At 43.9% G+C, this 20,057-nt stretch overlaps 1 protein-coding gene across 1 annotated transcript; it reads left to right on the top strand.

The window, feature by feature from the left end:
- Positions 1-13,521: 13,521 nt before the first annotated feature.
- On the top strand, positions 13,522-19,844 carry GDF15 (growth differentiation factor 15). Its single transcript, XM_030219925.1, has 2 exons — positions 13,522-13,822; positions 18,848-19,844. Exons 1-2 carry the CDS (start codon positions 13,522-13,524, stop codon positions 19,651-19,653), a joined length of 1,107 nt encoding a protein of 368 aa, XP_030075785.1. The 3' UTR covers positions 19,654-19,844.
- Positions 19,845-20,057: the final 213 nt, after the last annotated feature.

Below are 20,057 nucleotides of genomic sequence, written 5' to 3'. Positions count from 1 at the left end.
TTTTTTTTTTTTAACAATAAAAGAGCAATTTCTGTTCACCTTGGCTTTTTGGAAGTCTTGTTGATCAGACTTGTATAAGAATAGCCATACTGGGTCAGTCCAATGGTCCATCTAGCCCAGTATCTTGCTTCCAACAATGGCCAATCTTCAGGTCACAAATACCTGACAGAATCCCCAAAAGTAGTACGATTCATGGTACTGATCCCAGGGACAAGCAGGGGCTTTCCCCATGTCTATCTCAATAGCAGACTATGGAGTTTTCCTCCAGGAACCTCTCCAAACCTTTTATAAACTCAGATACACTAACTGCTGATACCACATCCTCTTGCAATGAGTTCCAGAGCTTAATTATTCATTGAATGAAAAAATATTTCCTCCTCTTTGTTTTAAAAATATTTCCATGTAACTTCATTGAGTGTCCCCTAGAGTTTGTACTTTTTGAAAAAGTAAAACATCGATTTGTGTTACCCATTCTACACCACTCAAGATTTTGTAGACCTCTATCATATCAGCCATCTCTTTAACAAGGTGAAGAGCCCTAACCTCTTTAGCCTTGTCTCATATAAGAGTAGTTCCATCCCCTTCTTTATCATTTTGATGGCTCGTCTTTGAACCTTTTCTAATTCTGCTATATCTTTTTAAAGATATGGCAACCAGAATTGCACAGAATACTCAAGGTGTGGTTGCATCATGGAGTGATACAGAGACATTATAATATTCTTTTATTTTCTATCCCTTTTCTAATAATTCCTAGTATTCCGTTTGCTTTTTTGGGCAGAAGTTATGATGATGACAGCTACAGGGTTGGTCAAACCCGGTAAACGGGGTAAGCACCGCAGGGGGGTGCCTGCCTTCAAGGGTGCCGCCATACCGCACCACCCTTGGTGCTTTAAATCTTTAATTTACCTCAGTTCCAGCAGCCACGTCATTTGAAAGCCCAGCCCTGTTTCTAGCCTTCCCTCCCTTCGTTAGTTCGTTCCACAGTCCCGCCTTCTGATGTCATTTCCTCAAGGGCAGGACTCTGAAGGAACAAAGGCTAAAGACAGGGCAGGGCTTTCAAATGACATGGCTGGTGGAACGGAGGTAAATTAAAGATTTAAAGTACCAAGGGTGTGGGGGATGGGGCGAAGGAGAATCGCTGGACAGGGGCAGGGTGGGAGAAGAGAGGAGATTGGGGGGGGGGCGCCAACTCATAGTCTGCTGGGGGGCGCCAGAGACCCTAGGACCGGCCCTGGACACCTAGATCTTTTTCTTGGGTGCTGACTTCTAGGGTGGAACATGGCATCAAATAACTATAATTTGGATTATTCTTCCCAGTGCGCATCACTTTGCACTTGTCCACATTAAATCTCATCTCATCACAACTAAGTAGACTGAATTGGACAGTTTGGGGTTTTTTCTGCTATCATTTTCTTTATTACTGAGCCACCTCTTACTACGGTGAAGTTATGACAAAATCTAACAGGACCCATGGCAGCAATACAAAGGGTCAAACATTTATATCATCAAAGATGCCATAAGTGAGTCAGAGGGTTGAGAGAGTAATGCTGCATTACAGAGGATTTCACAGTTTGGCACTGAGTATGCTGTAAACATATCCCACAAATAAAGTCATTTCTAGACTGCTTTGCAGGCCAGGGTTTCCTAGTCAGAAAATCACTTTGACTGAGAACATCTGGATGAAATCAGGTTTGGATAATGTAAATATTAGGACTTTGAAATCTTCAGCATACTTAAAAATATCCCATGTCTATCCCATAAACTGCGTAAAAGTTCCAGAGTCCCTATGGAAAACAGCAGGCCTGTTTCAATTAAGACTTTCTTTTTTAACCCTTTCCTAGCTATTTCCTTCCCCCCTGCCCCTATAATTCTTCTCTGAAAGTTTAGGAGCAACCATTGGAATAATGTTTAAATTGCATCACAGAGATTGGTGTCTGATTGGTTCATACTTTATGACATCATGATACTCTCACCTCTTCAAAATGGCCACCGAGACTTCAAGCAGCAGTCTCGCAAGGCTGCCGCTTGAAGTTTCAGCAACCATTTTTGAAGCAGTGGCAGCAGGCAGGAAAGAGTGGGCTTCTTTCCTACCCCAAAGAAGCCACTAGACCACCAGGGCGAGTTAAGGTAGGCTCAGGGTCAGAGTGGCTAGACCTTTAGGGAATGAATATTCTGCATATTTTTTTAAACCAATAGAGATGGTGATGTCAATGTCCCATTATGTGTTTTTGCAGGCGCTTTCTCATGGTGAAATGTTTTGTGCATTCTATGACCGGAATGATTCTCGCTATGCCAGGCAGGGTATGTCATTCTTATGGTTGGATAGGAAGGAGATTCTTATTGAGTGTAAATGTCAAACCCTCAAGATGGGAGGGATAATCCATAGGTCTGAGCTCAAATTGCTATGCTTATGCAACAAAGGCTAGTGATGGTGTGCCAGAATGCAGACTGGATAGAGGTCACACTTCAGCATTGACCTAAAGGCTAATGCTCTGACCTGGCTGCCATGCTTGGGCTCCCTGATGCCGGAAGAGGGAGAGAACAAGGTAAGGCACTGTCCCAACTTTGTTTAGCCCCTTGAGCTGGATTAGCAGCTATTAACTGTTGCTCTCCTTTTAAAGCAGCCAAGCCAGTCCAGCCAGCCAGCCAAGCCAGCAAGTAAGCCAAGCCAAGCAAGCCAGCCATTTATCCTCATTTTTTTTAAATCCATGAAGCTGGTCATACAATTGAGGATCAGCACTCGGTTAAAAAAATGAACTATATTATTATTATTAGTGTTTCATTATCAGTATTAAATATTGTTATTTGTATTTTTATTTATTGGGATTTATTAACTATGAAGACATTCACCCAAGGCGATGTACAGTAGGTACAGTTTAACATCAAACTTACAATTTTGTTGACAGCATAACAATAGTAAAATGTACAAGTATAAACATAGATACAATAAAAGAGGAAAACTTGAAAACAGCAAACTGAAACCTAATAAGACTACCATGAAACAGGATCAAAAATATACACATTTAACATTACTGAAATTCAAATAACAGAGGCATAATATGATGCAAGCATAATAGTGAATGACAATCTCTGTGATTAATATTCATTGTAGATATTCTGAAAGCCTGACTGGCTGGGGTGCTCCAGGACCAGGTTTGGGAACCACTGCTTTATAGAGTTGGCCAACTGGATTCATCCAGTCCAGGTTTTACTTATCCCTACTGTGCACCTGGATTCCTAGCTCCTATTTTCTTCAGAAAAAGAATTCCCTGTGTGCAGTTGGAGGAAAAATCTGGTATAGGATCAACTTGTCCTGAAAAATATGGAGCCAGTCAGCCAATTATAGTCACTAAGACTGGTTAAGAAGCTGTTAAAAACAGATGCTACTATTCTGTTTTGTCTGTTATAAATAGATGTTTCAATTGTTTAAATAAAGAGATGGATCTGACCGTTTATTTTGTTCTACACAGAGGTGAGGTTGCCAAGTGGGTTGCAGCTTGCTGTCAGAACAAAAAAAAATCCCTTGGGATTTGAGATGCTTGCCTCCTCCACTAGAGGGAGCACTATACAGACAATTTATTTTAGTCAGGAACCTGTAGGCTATGATGCTTTTTAATGATCTATTGCAGTGCTTTTCAACCCAGTCCATGGAGCACACCAGCCAATTCGGTTTTCAGGATATCCATAATGAGTATGCATGAAAGATATTTGCTTACTGAGGAGGCAATGCATGCAGATCTATCTCATGCATATTCATTGTGGATATCCTGAAAATGCAACTGGCTGGGTTGAGAAGCACTGATCTACTGTAAAAATGTATGCAAGGATATTGAAATACTAAGTTCAAATGGTATAAGCAGACTACAAATCCCAGAATGCACTTGGGAGAAGGTATGTAAGAAGTTGCAAATTGAAAGCTGATTTGTGAGAGCCACACACTAGACTCTGATTCACTGCTTCTTCTTGACACAGGCCAGGCAGGCAAAACACAACCCATGTTGGATGCAGTCTTTGAATTAAGATTCGGTCTCAGTACATCACTGAGTCATCCAGCCAGGCCAAAGGATAAGGTCTGGTTAAAATGTATGAGTAAGGTTCTGGAGCAGAGGAGTCAACAAACAGTTATTTTTCTTTTAAGGTGTCCACTGAGCTGGTGTCACGATATAAATTCATACAGGGAAGTTTGTTTATTGATGTACAGTGACTATAATTCGATTGCCCACTTAAGGCCAAGCCTCATAGTAGGTCTGTTGTGTTCCAGTAGACCCCAGTTTCAAACAACCCGCTTCCTCTGTGCCTAAATCAAGTTTGAAAAGCTAAATGAAATAAATATGTCTTCAACGCAGCTTTAAGCCTTGGTAGAGTGGCCTCTGTGCGTAAGGATAAGGGGAGGGCATTCCACAGTGTAGGACCTACTATGCTGAACATCGATGCTCGATATGTACCTAAAGGCACAACTCTAGCAGCTGGTATAGTCAATTAACTGTTGTTGACTAGAGTGCAAATGGAACTTCAAAAATAATGGGAGACCTGAGTGAAGAATCTTATATTACAGCAACAAACCTTTGTAGACAACTTGGTACTCCACTGGGAATCAATGTTCAAGCTGCAACAATGGGGTCACATGATCAATTTTTTGGCCTAGTGGAGCCGTTTAACAGCAATATTTTGTATTAACTGTAGCCACTTGATCTCTCTCTGACTCACCCCTCTCAAAAGTGCACTGCAGTAGTCTATACATGTGATAACAAACACATGAATCAGAGTTGTAATGCAGCTTGGTCCAGCAGATATTGAACAGTCTTAAATGGAAAAAGCACATCTTAACAATAGATGACACATGCTGTTTAAAAGAAAAAGTAAAATCTAGTATAACTCCTCAACTTTTATAGCATTACTGGCCTGCAAAGTAACTTTACCTAAATTAATAATTGTCAGTATAGAAGATTGATGAACCTACAGAAAACCATAAGATGCGTCTTCTGAACATTAAGCTGAAAGCTACAAGTTGCCTAGGTTTTGAAGTGGAGAAAGTGCCTATTTTATAAAGATATATGTGTCTATATTTTTAAAAGTCACACCTTAGATTGAAGGCGTAAATGTTAAATACCTACTTTACATACATTCAGTACAGTTTTGATTAGCTGACGTAAACGGGGCCGACCCGTTGTCAGATAAGTAAAAAGTCAGATAATATGGAAAACACTGCATAATCCTCTCAAACAATGCATAAGCAAAGGCACAGAGTTCCCGATTTTCAAAAATTGTTCTAAAATGAAGATTTTTAATGGAAATAAATGCAATAATGTCACCGGGGGGGGGGATCTGTCAGATATGCCAGATGGTCGGATTAGCAAATATCCGAGGAGTGGCCTAGTGGTTAGGGTGGTGGACTTTGGTCCTGAGGAACTGAGTTCAATTCCCACTTTAGGCACAAGCAGCTCCTTGTGACTCTGGGCAAGTCACTTAACCCTCCATTGCCCCATGTAAGCCACATTGAGCCTGCCATGAGTGGGAAAGCGCGGGGTACAAATGTAACAAAAAAAAGGCTGTACTGTACATGCATATTGTATAAAATATAAAGAAGCCCTCTTTCATAATACAAATTTACAGTCCTATCAAAATATTTGACACTGAATGACATAACAGTCCTTTGAAGCACCTTTTACTTCCTCATAGGTCCAAAATTTTCATATATAATATTTTGCATAAATATAAACAGTGTAACAGAATATCTTATTCATTTAGATCAAAGAAATATATGCTCCTAAAAAAGAAAGAAGCAAAAGATCCAGTCAGTCTCTAATGGGCTGATGCTCAAAACCTAACATCAGCGCTAGAGGTGATTATCACTGGACTAGCGCCAGCGTTAGTAAGCACACAATGCTCGGAGGGCTGTAGCACAGGAGATGACATGCGTGCCAAAGATTAGCGCAAATAGCATGCAAATGTAGTCAAATGGATGTTAATATCATTTCCTATCCCTTCCCAATGTTCAGAGAACAGCGCACAAAACAAAGCCGCCCTTACCGCTGAAAACTTAACACCAGCTCGGAGCATGCATTGGGGTGTTTAAAGAGAGGATTTCCCATGATTTTTTTTCTTTAAAAGCTGCTGGGTTTTATTTAATTTGAAAGCAGAAGATTGCCTATGCAAGCCGCTAAGCGCTGGTAGTGAGAGACGAATGTACGCGAGTCAGAGCAAACTCAAAAGTGAAACCACACATTGGCACCTGTTTTCTGAGCTTAAGAATAAGTTTTTCAGGTGAAAACATTTTGAAAAGTATATATTTAAAGGTGCAGAAGAATGGTTCCAGTGTGTGCTTTGCGTCTAGGTTTGCCTGGCAGAAGCGTACAAGAGCTGTCCTTATGGCAAAACTCTTTTACACGTGCACCAGGCATGTTCTTCCCTCTTGTTTTCAGTCAAACAGCGCACATATCATTTGCATCTTTTTACGGTTGAGCATTGGGGAGCTATTTTTCTGTGCTGCTCCCGTGGTTTTTGGGCACTGTTCCAGATAGCCTCAGAGTTCTGAGCGTTGGCCTGTAAAAAGTTTCACATGACTTCTGGCACTCTCTTCACAGCTTGTATATCTCTGAAGCAGTCTTTTTGAAAGGTGGATTTGTGGATTCATGTCAGTTTCATGCTCCTTTGATCTAGATCAAGGGTTCTCAGGAAACACCTAGCCAGTCAAGTTTTCAGCCTATCTACAATGAATATTCATCAGATAGATTTGCATCGAATGGAAGTTTAGCATGCAGATTATCTCATGCATATTCATTGTGGACATCCTGAAAACCTGACTGGCTAGGTATGCCTCGAGGACTCAGTTGAGAATCCCTAATCTAGATGTATAAAATATTCTGCTTAAAAGATAAGTTACACTGTTTATATTTTTGCAAAATATGATACAAGGTAAGTTTGGAGTTATGAGGAAGTAACAGGTGCTTCAAGGAACTGTTATGCCATTCAGTGCCAAATATTCTGATGGTCTGTACTGCAGATTTATATTATGATAGAGCAGGGGCGTATCTGAAAGTCAGCGGTAGCGGGGGCCGAAGCCAGAGTGAGGGGGCACATTATAGCCCCCCCCCAGCCGCCGCCGCCATTTCCGACCCCCCCCCCTGCCGCCGTGGGTACCTTTGCTGGTGGGGGACCCCAACCCCCACCAGCCAAGGTCCGCTTCCTCCTGCCGCTGCAAGGTTTTTTAAGTTCTTCATCGGGATTCGTCCTCCGTCACTCTGTGCTGCTGTTCAAAGAAGCTGCTAGCTGAATGCAGTTTCGGACTGAGTCTGACGTCGCTGCTGCACGTTGTACATGCAGGACGTCAGACTCATGTACAACGTGCAGGAGCGACGTCAGACTCAGTCCAAAACTGCATTCAGCTAGCAGCTTCTTTGAACAGCAGCACAGAGTGACGGAGGACGAATCCCGAACTTAAAAAACCTTGCAGCGGCAGGAGGAAGCGGACCTCGGCTGGTGGGGGTTGGGGTCCCCCACCAGCAAAGGTACCCACGGCGGCAGTAGGGGGGTCCAGGGCGAAATCTGTAGGGGCCCAGGCCCCTGTGGCCCCACGCAGATACGCCCCTGTGATATAGGTCTTGCTTTACACAGTTGAAATACTTTGTTTTTTAATCTAAACACTGGTGTTATTACCAGTGGCCTACCAAGGGCGGGGCGCTGGCTGCCGTCTGCCCCTGGTGCAGGCAGTAAGGGAGTGCACTGAGCAGTCAAGAGGCTGTCAGCTCTGCTGGTCCCCTGCCCCCTCTGATGTCAACTTCCTGTTCCATTTTGTAGTGTGCAATGAAGACGCCAAAGTAACTGATTCTCCTGCCAATGTTCTCTAAATTTCAAACCACTGGAACCCCCAACCCCCGCCAGCTGAAGCACCGCCACCACCGCTACACATGCCTTGGCTGGTGGAGGTCCCCAACCCCCGCCAGCTGAAATGTTTTTTTTTCCAGCGTTGGACTCCGGTGCTGCCGCATTTCCTGCCCTGATCTCTCTTCCCCTCACAGCCGGCATGCTCGTTTTAGTGAAACTGAGCATGCGCGCATGCTCAATTTCATTAAAACGAGCATGCTAGACATGACATGAGGGGAAGAGAAGGCAGGGCAGGAAATGCAGTGGTGCTGGAGAGCAGCGCTGGAAAACACGCTTCAGCTGATGGGGGTTGGGGACCTCCACCAACCAAGGCATGTGTAGCGGTGGTGGCGGTGCTTCAGCTGGCGGGGGTTGGGGACCCCTGCCAGCAAAGGTATGTGCAGCAGTAGCAGCGGCGGTGGGTGGCAGGGCGGCAGTGGGTGGAGGCGGCAAGGCGGTGGGGGGGGGAGACCAAAATGTGCCCCCTCACCTTGGGCTCTGGCTCTCTCCCACCTTGAGGTCTGGCTACGCCCCTGTTTTGCAGAATGAATTATAAAATTACCCTCTGTGTGTTTATGAGTGCACTTTTTTTCAGCCCTTAACAAAAGCTTTGGTATGGTTAAAGTACAACAAAACAGCAACCACGTGTGTAACAGTAGTGAAAACCAAGAAGGTGGACCAAGAAGTCTCGCCAGCCAAAGGTTGATTGAAGTAACTTTATTTGCACCAAATATGTGTATGACCCGACACGGGACCGTGTTTCGACGGTTATACCATCTGTTCAGGGGTCAAAAAGTACAAGCAAGATTAGTGGACGAGTAGACAGCTACTATTATTGCCTGCAAAATAGCTGTCGGTAAGTAATAGTAATAGGAAAATCAGTACGTGGTCATTATTGCTGCAAAGGAATCAGCCATTTCCCGGCAGTGCTAAAAATGGCCTTAGTGTGCAGGAAAGACCACACTGGGGATAGTTCAGGCCACTTTTTAGCACTACTTTTAGCCCTAAGTTTGGTAACCCAGAGTTATTACAGTCTATGCTTTCCTCATAGTTGTTTAATCCCACTAGGTCATGAAATAACCCCAGCCTTGGTTCCAGAAGCTGTTTTAACTGTGCAGCAACTATTCTTCTTACTAAATCAGATTTCCAAAGTAATTCCTGGAGTAATGTCAGCATCTTGTCTTTGTGATCCGCATTGAACTTTTTTAGGTACATGCGAAAGAACTGAAGAAAGAACAATTTTTAACCAGTAACCTGAGCTGACAGGACCTCAAAGTCCTAGAGCAGAATCAGAGACTTCAATGGGGTTGAGGGTGGGGAAGCCTCTCACATCAGCCATCCTTGTGCAATAGCCCACCTGTTCAGTTTGTATTTCTCTTGTTGTTAAAACCTTGGTTGTAGGAAAGGTTAGCACACAAAAGCCTTTTCACTGGTCTAACTGAACATGTTTGTGGGATTAAGTGAATCCAATAAAAAAAGGAACAGCTAAAACTCGTTTGCTGACCTTTTTCTTTTTATCTGTTTAAGCAGAGGAACAAGACCTACTGCACTGTTGTATTCAAACACTGATGGAACAGAAGCTAACCTGAATATTAAAACAATTGGAACATTTATTATAAATTCTGTCATTGTTTTCTGTTTATAAAATCGGTGTGTTGTGGTTTTAGGATTCATGTTGTGTTTTCATTTTATATGTTGGAAACCAGTCTATTAAATTTAATACAGAGATACCAAGTTACCCAGTTCCAGGCTGGAGACTTTTTGTCCAGTCCTGGTTTTGAACTTTCATCCCAAAGCAGCATCAGATTTGTAGTGCCTGATCCTGCCCACTGAAATCAGTACTGCAAATCCTATATTGCACCATGGATGGGGTAGTTAGAAATCCAGGACTGTCCCAAAATCTCCAGACTGAAACTGGGTAACTTGGCAACTCTGTAGAAGAAAGCAGAGAGAGCCAAAGTGTATTCAGGGCACTCCATACGTGACTGCTGGATTATCTGTGTAAACTAACAATTCCATATGCCCCGCCTCATAAGTACATAAGTATTGCCATAAGAGTAGGTTAGGTGTTAAAATCTAGGTTAAACTGTATTGAATTTGTATTTAATTTAGATAACTGTGTTTTATTAGTTATGTTCTTATTATTTTTTGGTTTGCTGTGCTTTCCTGTTATTGACTGGAGTTCCTATTTGTTTGGTTATGAGATGAGTTTTTAATGTAAACCATTCTGTTTTGTAATTGCAATAAGAAACGGTATATAAAAGGAATCTAATATAATAAAACGCACCGTGAACGTTCTGAAGACAACGTTCTGAAGTCACTCAAACACTCCCTGGCTGTAGGGTTCGTGGATTCATGGTGTGAAGCCAGCCAGCCGTCTCTGCCCCGCCCTCGCGTCAAACGTCATGACGAGGGCGGAGAAAAACAACGGATCGCACCCACGCACGCGGTTCCAGCAGCGCAGCGTCAGGGAAGGAGGCGGCGCTCCCGTCTCTAGCCTTCCCTTCGCTGTGTTCCGCCTTCTTCTGACGTCAAGGATGACGTCAGAAGAAGGCGGAACACAGCGAAGGGAAGGCTAGACGTCGGGAGTGCCGCCTCCTTCCCTGACGCTGCGCTGCCGGAACCGCCACAGAGGTAAATTTAAAAATAAAAAAGAAAAAAAAGGGATGTTGGGGGGAGAGAAGAGGGTGGGCAGTAAAGTTGAACAATGGGAGCGGAAGGGCAGGGGAGAAACGACAGCATGGATGCGAAGGGGGGGGGGGAGAAGAGGGCGGGCCAGGCTGGGACATGGGAGACAGAGGAGCATGGATGCGAGGGGGGGTCATGGAAGGGAGAGAGGGGAATTGCTGGAAAAGGAAGAATGGAGGGGGCAGGGGACAGAAGAGCAAGGAATGGGCATGGATTGGGAGGGCAAGGCTCAGGGAGAGAGGGGAATTGCTGGAAAGGGATGAATGGAGGGGGCAGGGGACAGAGGAGCATGGATTGGGAGGGCAGGGCTCAGGGAGAGAGGGGAATTGCTGGAAAGGGATGAATGGAGGGGGCAGGGGACAGAGGAGCATGGATGGGCATGGATTGGGAGGGCAGGGCTCAGGGAGAGAGGGGAATTGCTGGATAGGGATGAATGGATATGGATTGCAGGGCAGGGCTCAGGGAGAGAGGGGAATTGCTGGAAAGGGATGAATGGAGGGGCAGGGGACAGAGGAGCATGGATGGGCATGGATTGGGAGGGCAGGGCTCAGGGAGAGAGGGGAATTGCTGGATAGGGATGAATGGAGGGGACAGATGGGCATGGATGGATATGGATTGCAGGACAGGGCTCAGGGAGAGAGGGGAATTGCTGGATAGGGATGAATGGAGGGGTCAGGTGACAGAGGAGCATGGATGGGCATGGATTGGGAGGGCAGGGCTCAGGGAGAGAGGGGAATTGCTGGAAAAGGATGAATGGAGGGGGCAGGGGACAGATGGGCATGGATTGGGAGGGCAGGGCTCACACTCTCTCATATACAATGTCTTTCTGACTCACACTCTCACACACTCTGTCTCACACTGTATCACATTCACTCTCTATGTGCCACACAGTCACTCACACACTCGCTTGGTCTCATACACTCACTCTCACAGAGAATCTGTGTCTCACACACACTCTCTCTCTCACACACACACACTCACACTTTCACTCTGTCTCTCACACAGTCACTCTCACATACACTCTCCCAAACATACACACTCCGAGGAAAACCTTGCTAGCGCCCGTTTCATTTGTGTCAGAAACGGGCCTTTTTTACTAGTAAATGATAAATGATGATTATACGTCGCCTTGATTTATTTGTTAAAAAAGGTGATTCAACAAATCTGAATGAGCCATAATGAGTGGTCACAAAAGTCGCTTGCTAGATTAAAAATAATTTTTTCAGAAATGACCTGATATGGCTGTGTTTCAGCGGGTGCCTGTGTCAGGGGTCCTTAAGTTGCTGTGCAAACAGTTATGTTGTGAATAAGTTCTCACACATGAATATTGTCCCAGTAATTACATCTTCATATGCCAAGGACAAATATGGAGATAAGTTCCAAGCATATTTCAGAATCTTGGTTATAGGAAACCACAGCCCTCATGGGAGACCAAGCTAGAACAGGTAGATTATTTTAACATTTTTGAAAACTTTCCCCTCCTCTATTCAGGATTCTGAATTTAAGGGAATTGTACATCAGAGACCCAGACCAGAATACAGCACCAAATAGCAAAGTAGGGTTAGGGTGTTAAGGAAAGCGATTTAAAAACAGTGATGGGTGTGATCATAATAAAAAGATACACAATTTTTATTTTAAAGAAAGATAAATATAAGAGAAAACATTCAAATAAACAAGTAAGTGTGACATTCTAGACAGCATGTTTTAAGTTGTACCATAAGTACATAAGTATTGCCATACTGGGAAAGACCAAAGGTCCATCAAGCCCAGCATCCTGTTTCCAACAGTGGCCAATCCAGGTCACAAATACCTGGCAAGATCCCAAAAAGTACAAAACATTTTATACTGCTTATCCCAGAAATAGTGGATTTTCCCCAAGTCCATTTAATAATGGTCTATGGACTTTTCCTTTAGGAAGCCGTCCAAACCTTTTTTAAACTCCACTAAGCTAACCGCCTTTACCACATTCTCTGGCAACGAATTCCAGAGTTTTGTTGCTTCCCTTCTTTGTTTCTGTCTGTTTGGAATGTTTGGTTTCTTTGCCTGTTTTGTTCTGAATGAATGATTACTTTAATATATATTTATTTATATGTAAACCGTTTTGATTTGTTCCCAATGAGAAACGGTATCAGGTTCAATAAACGATAATATCAATAGTGCAGGGATAACTCTTTAATAATAATAATCTCCCATCATCAGGAGTATAAAATAGTACTAAACAATAAATCAATACATCAAAATAATACAAATACAAAAAACATAAAAGGTCAATAAACATAATTGACATAAGATATTAATCCTCCTACAATATGCAACAATCAAAATAATTAAAATACATATAAAAACTATATATTGTAAGCATGATTAAAACAGATAATAAAAATATAAATGGAAAAACATCATAAATACAAGACATAGACTAAACCAAGCCAATAAAAATTTGATGAACTGGAAAAACTCGGAACATACCTAAAGTCTGGTGTCCGAGGTTTGTTAGAGATAGGTGTATTTATTTTAAGGTTATAAGTGGGGGAGGTGCAAACTGCATGCATTTCTAGTAAGAAAACTCCCAAATTTGCCCTCCTCCCTTGTCCTTTCAAATCAAAGTCCTATGTCACCCTCTCCGAAAAGTTTGGTTCACATAAGCGCTGTCATTCCAAAGCCACTGGGAAGGAGGGGCAGAGACAGAGACACCCAAACCATACACAAACCACAATCAGTGCAGACACTTTCCCATCTGATAAAGAAAAGAACTAAGACAGAATTGGATCGGACGGGTATTGGCGTTCCGGAAGCGTTGGTGACTGAGAGGAACAGCCTGTCAAACACACGCCATCTCCTTGTTTACTCCCTGAGCAATGTGGGCGTGCGCCGATTAAAATCAAAGTTCACCTCGCTATAAAAGCGCAGTCTGCCCGCTCTCACTCAACAAAGCCTGGGTGGTGGGATACTTGCCCTCCCTGGCCCGCCATGCTGCTCTTGTCGCCCTCTGCCGGATGTGCCGCTGCCTCCTCCCTGCTGCTTCTGTTGCTACTGTCAGGGGCAGAGCTGAGGTCCTTGGGTGACTCGGAGGCAGGGATGCAGCTGGAGGCTGTGAAAAAGGGCATCCTTCACCGGCTGGGGCTACGCAGCCCCCCCAGCGTTCAGCAGAGGCCGGGCCAGCAAGAGATCCGCCAAATGTACCGGCTGTACGAGCAGACCTTAACCGAGCTGAGAGGAAACTTGAGCGAGGGGGAGGCTCAGAGGAGGAGGCATCTCCTCGTTCCCAAAAGTAAGTGACAAGGTCGGATGCTAAGCGCCCACATTTCTTCTTACTACTACTGATCATTTCTGTAGCGCCACTAGGCGTACGCAGCGCTGTACACACTGTGTGCAGGTACTTCTCTCTCCCTAGAGGGCTCACAATCCAAGTTTTTGTACTTGGGGCAGTGGAGGGTTAAGTGACTTGCCCAAGGTCACAAGGAGCAGCAGTGGGAATTGAACCCAGGTTGGCAGAATAACCATTAGGCCACTCCTCCTTCCCAAGCACTATACCATCACGGTTCATTCCAGCCCTCCATTGGCCTTAGTCTGACTGAAAGCTTGATTTAAGCATTCTGCAAGAAAGTTAAGCATGCTGTGGTGGGTACAGCCCGTTTCCAAAGTTTCAACATGTCAATAATCTGATTTGCCTTTCACCCCCCCCCCCCGCCCCCATCCAATACCTGCGGTGGCATTTAGGGATAGGACTAATCCTATGGAGTGAGCCTATGATGAGATCACATGTGTGATGCTTGCAGGTATATGGAAAGAGCAGAGAGCTGAGGAGTGAAGAATATATTAGACGGTTTCAGATCCAGGCTGCTGCTGTCTCTCTATGACCTTGAACAAGTCTCTGTAGGTCTGTTTCTTTTTCTCTCTCTAGATCACCTTACCTAATTGTATCTGAATAGCAGAGAGGAGGCTGGCGGCACAGTAATCAAATTCATTAAGTGTAATTATTAATACTGTAGCAACACATTAGGCTTTTGTTTGGGTATCACTTTTTTATGGTGTAATTAGACACTAATCTGATAATTACTTAATTACATATAAAGTTGTAGATATGTAAACACCCGTCAGCCCTCAACCTGGGAATAACAAAGAAGAGAAAACCTTTTGGAAATGGTTCCTTTTAGATTTTGCTTTTCTGGTACTGTTGCAACTGAGGAAGGGGCATCATTATCTAATTAGGAAGTTTTAGGATCAGGAACCCTTGTGAAGGTTGTGTGTGTAGTTTTTTTTTTTTTTTTTTTAATGTCTTGGCCTTAAGCAGCACTTTCATATATGACCCAGCAGAACTAGGCTTGGGATAACACCCTGGCATCAGAGCTGTCAAAAGTATGCGGTTCCAGATTTTAAGCCAGTCCTGGATTTCTGACAGTCCCATCCTGTGCATTAGAGGACATGAAACACTGATTTCAATGGGAAGAATCAAGGACTACAAATACCACACTGCTTAAAACCAGGACTCAAAGATGCCGAGTTACCCAGCTCAGAGCTGGAGATTTTGGGACCGTCCTGGTTTTGAACTTACATCCTAAAGCAATGTGAGATTTATAGTGCCTGATCTTGCCCACTAAAATCAGTGCTGTAAGTCCCATAATGCATCAGGATGGGGTAGTCAGAAATCCAGGACTGTCCCGAAATCTCCAGCCTGGAACTGGGTAACTTGGCATCTCTGATTGAACCTGCCCCAAAATGTTCCTTCCTAGAACTGGCAATTTGGCAGCTCTGTGCTATAGGTAAGAGTTCACTTACCAGGCACTCAGATTTCTTCTGCAATTTATTTATTTGTTGCATTTGGTATCCCACATTTTCCCACCTATTTGCAGGCTCAATGTGGCTTACATAGTACCGTAAAGGCGTTCGCCAATTCCGGTATAAACAAATACACAGTGATGTTGAGGTAGAATGAAGTTCGTGTGGAACAGACTCATAGGGAATCGTAAAGAGGAAGGGTTATGTTATGTCCATTACATGCTTTGATTTCGTAGTGTTGCCGGGTTCAGGCAAGCATAGCCCATTACAAAAGATGTGCCACTGGCTGGAACACCATACCACCTGTTTTGCATGGTCTGCAAGCATATAAGCCCAAAAGGGAAGAAGGGCATGAATGCAACACTTGTCTAGGCTACTGTTTTTTCCAAAGATTGCTCTGGCTGGTCTTTGTGACATACAGCACCTCTGGTGGCATTTGTGATGTCATAATCAGTGTAGGTATAGAACTAACCCTATTGAGTGAGCATGTGAGATCATGAAGGAGTAGCCTAGTGGTTAGTGCAGTGGACTTTGAGCCTGGGGAACTGGGTTTCATTCCCACTGCAACTCCTTGTGACTCTAGGAAGTCATTCCATTGGCCCAGGTACAAATAAGTACCTGTATATACTATGTAAATGGCTTTGAATGTACTTACAAAAACCAACCACAGAAAGGCAGTCAGTATATCAAGTCCAATTTCCCACATGTGTGATTCTCTAGCTAGGATGGCTGCTTGCAGGGATCCAGAGGGTTATTGCTCTGAGAATGTCTGAAGTGTTTCTGTTTCTTATTATAAGTACAGTTTATCGTCAAAGGCCAGGAAGGTGGGTAGAAGCAAAGTCAAGAAATCATTCCCCCTTCTCACTCTCAGGACCATACTGGACTACAGTTGTGCAGTGTCTGATTCGCCCATTGGTGCACCCCTCCCCCCCCCCCCCCACCATGCCCTGTTCCTTCCCGCCCATTGCCAGTGAGAGGCAACAGGGCTGGGAGCAATTTGTGAGCCTCTCCATATTTGTGGCCTTTGCGGGCATACAGCTTGCATAATCCTTGGTATGGCAGTGCACACTCCCCCCTCCCCCCATAAAAAACACCAGGACTTTTTTAAAGACTGATACAAATAAAATGTTAGTAACCAATTATTAGTAACCATTTGAGTGATATGGAGTGAAGCAGTGGCATAGCCACAGGGGGCCTGGGGGTCCTGGGCCTCCCACTTTGGGCTCAGAACCCCCCAAAATTGTGGCACTGTCTATTGCTATGGCTCCACCAGCTGAAGAGGTCCTCTAGCAGCCAGAAACTCTTTAACACTGGTAGTCGGTGGCACTTTCCATGGCCTTCCCCCAAGCCCCCCTCCCCGCGTGTATGCTCAGTTCTTGCACATACATGAAAACTGAGTGTGTGTGTGTGTGTGGGGGGGGGGGGGGGGGGAGAGCGCAGTGGTGACCCATGGAAAGTGCCACCAACTACCAATGTTGGAGAGTTTCTGGCCCTGGAGGAGGACCTCTTCTGCTGAAGGGGCTTGAGGATCCCTACCAGGGTTTGCAGGGTGGAGGACATGAAGAGCAGGCCAGGGGGGGAGGGAATTTTGTTGCCCCCATTTTGGGCTCAGGCTGCCCCAAAATGCATCATCTAGCTACATGACTGGAGTGGAGGAGAGACAGAATTAGGGTGGAGAAACTGCTCTATTTAGATCATCTTTAAGCCAGCTTTATTTGTAACATAGCTGGAGGTCCTTTTACTAAGCTGCACTAACAGATTTAGTGCATGCTAATGATTAGTTCATCCTACATGCTTTGTAGCCCACTGTATACCTATGGGTTGCATGGCCCTTAATGCATGCTAATTTGTTAGCATGCACTAAATCCACTAGCACACCTTAGTAAAAGGACACCTTGGCATTTTATTTTATTGGGATATTGATTTTTTTTCTAATGTTTTTATTGTAATTCATTGGGAATGTAAAATATAGCGGAATAAAAATAAGGGAAATAACTAATATTATGGAATGCTATATGAAGTAATAAACTGAAAAGTTACCAGGACATCTTTTGTAAGCATATTTTCTAAAATGGAGTTTATTATGCAAGGGTTTTTTTTTTCTGATATGCATCACCCTTTAAAGCTGGGTAAAATAAGATGTAGAGAGAGAGAGGCAATTTGTGAGGGTTCCACAGACACTCCATGGCATAACTGGGATTGGAGGGAGGAGTGGCCTAGTGGTTAGGGTGGTGGACTTTGGTCCTGGGGAACTGAGGAAGTGAGTTCAATTCCCATTTCAGGCACAGGCAACTCCTTGTGACTCTGGGCAAGTCACTTAACCCTCCATTGTCCCAGGTGCAAATAAGTACCTGTGTATAATATGTAAGCCACATTGAGCCTGCCATGAGTGGGAAAGCAGGGGGTACAAATGTAATAAAAAAAAACCTGGGAGATTTTAGCAGTGCTAGAATTCATCATAAGTGTGGTCTATTGAGTTCTTGGGTCTGTCAATCCTTAAAAAAATCTTTGTCACAGAGTCTGCGTCTGTACTGTGGGGGAGGGGGGTAGAACTTACTTTAACACAAATAGAAAACAAAATAGATTTATTTGACTTTATCTTCTGGCCGTTAGCAGCGTGCAGCGTGAGTGGGAGCATTGGAAACCCTAAATTATGAAAACCAGGAATTTCTGGTTTTGGATTCTTATATCTGATCGCTTGTCTTTTCAAAGTCAAACTTAAGACAAATTACTATCAGGCACAGTAGGTACTTGCCTGCCCCAGAGGGCTTATAATGTAAGGGCCTTATTTACTAATGTACATTATTGCACAATAATGTGAGCTATGTACATAGTAAATACAAATAGGCCCCATTGACAAAAATGGAGCTTGCAGTAAGCAAAGCACAATAGGTTTGTACCGGAGGCAATGGAGGGTTGACATGAGTCACCCAAGCCCATCACTCTAGCCATTAGGAATGGAGGAGTGTCCTAGTGGTTAGAGCACTGGTCTCACAATCCAGAGGTGGCCAGTTCAAATCCTGCTGCTGCTCCTTGTGATCTTGGGCAAGTCACTTAACCTTCCTTTGCCTCAGGTACAAACTTAGATTGTGAGCCCTCCTGGGACACAGAAATGTCCAGAGTACCTGAATATAACTCACCTTGAGCTACTACTGAAAAAGATGTGAGCAAAATCTAAATAAATTAGGCTGCTCTCTCACCTTTTGGAAACCTTGATGTCTTTTATATGAGTTTGCACATCTGTTTTTGATCTTTTAACTCCATTAGTTTGTGAACTTGATGGTAAAAAGTTTTTGATAGATTCAGAATCTTCAGGAAACCATATGCTCCCTGCATGAGGTCAAAAGGATCTCACCTAAAGCTTCATGACTGAACTTTGTTTCTACCTGTTGAAGTGGACTAACAAGGCAACCTCAACACTTTTTTTTTTACTCAAGTGCAAAGTCTGTAATGCTGTAATTTTGGTAAGCAAATTGGCAAACTAATAATACTTTCTTTTTTTTCTCTCTTTCTAAAGTGAGACTTGGAACAAGAACAGTGAGGATAGGTGGGTCCCCGGAGATGTACCACCAAGGACTTAAGCTTGTGTTTTCCAGGACTAAAACTTTGCACCAAAAGCTCAGTGTTCTCTGGGCTGAACTCAAACTCTTTAAAAACGTTCTCGGTGCCCTGAGCCAAAATTATACCAGACTGAACTCAACAGTGGTCAATATTTATAAGACAGTGGACTCCAACCAGGTCAATGGACATCTAGAACATCAACTACTGGATTCCAAGCCATTCAGTGAAGAGACTTTGACCCTTAATTTAGAGTCTGCCATCCAGAAATGGGTGGCAGGTTCAAAGAAACGTCTACACTTGGAACTGGTCTTTGTTTTGGAGATCCCTCCAAGCATTCCTAAAAATTGGGAGGGCATCAACACTCCAAGCCTGGAAATAGAAACCCAGATAGGTGGTAGCTCCAGGGCAAGGAAAGCCAGGTCTCTCCCAACGGAGGAAGACTGCAAGAAAAGTGAGACGACATGCTGCCGCAAATCACTGAGGGTATCTTTCAAAGAGATAGGCTGGTCAGATTGGGTGATGGCACCCGAGAGCTACACCATGCACTTCTGTGATGGATCCTGCCCTCATAACTATAAACCTGCAAGCATGCATGCACAGATTAAAGCCCGAATGCATAATCTGTCCAATGGAGCTACTCCAGCTCCGTGCTGCGTTCCTGCCAAATACGAGCCAATGGTGTTGATGCACTACAACAGTGAAGGCAAACTCACCTTGACTCCTTTTGAGGATATGATTGTTCAAAAGTGCCACTGTGCTTAGAAATCATAAAATAGAAATGCATCTTCTGTGAGGTCTTGAAAAGACAACGGATTGCACCACTGATTTCAACCTACTGAAAATATTCTTCTTCCTGTCTGTACTGCATGCCTGTTGTCCATCTCAACACATTCTGGTTTTCCAAGTCCTTTTTTTTCACCGTGAACAGCAGGTCACCAACATGCAGAATGTTTTTGGAAGGATCCTTATATAGTTCTTGGGTTAAACCAGCTCCTTTCTAATGACCTGATTTAGACTGGAATCTCAGGGCCCCTTTTCCTAAGCCACGTAGGCGCCTAAGCACGCCCAACGTCTGCTAAATTGGAGTTACCACCCGGTTACCGCATGGCCCTTGCAGTAATTTCAATTTTGGCACACGTCCGCTACGTGCGTCTGTAAAATATATT

Source organism: Microcaecilia unicolor, chromosome 11 (genome assembly GCF_901765095.1).
Source record: "Microcaecilia unicolor chromosome 11, aMicUni1.1, whole genome shotgun sequence".
Taxonomy (NCBI): domain Eukaryota; kingdom Metazoa; phylum Chordata; class Amphibia; order Gymnophiona; family Siphonopidae; genus Microcaecilia; species Microcaecilia unicolor.
This window is presented reverse-complemented; position numbering and strand designations above follow the sequence as displayed.

Excerpts from the sequence above, each read along its gene's own strand:
- GDF15 (XM_030219925.1), top strand. The coding sequence starts at position 13,522 with ATGCTGCTCTTGTCGCCCTCTGCCGGATGTGCCGCTGCCTCCTCCCTG. Across the intron at positions 13,823-18,847 it reads GCATCTCCTCGTTCCCAAAA|TGAGACTTGGAACAAGAACA; the intron begins GTAAGTGACAAG and ends CTCTTTCTAAAG.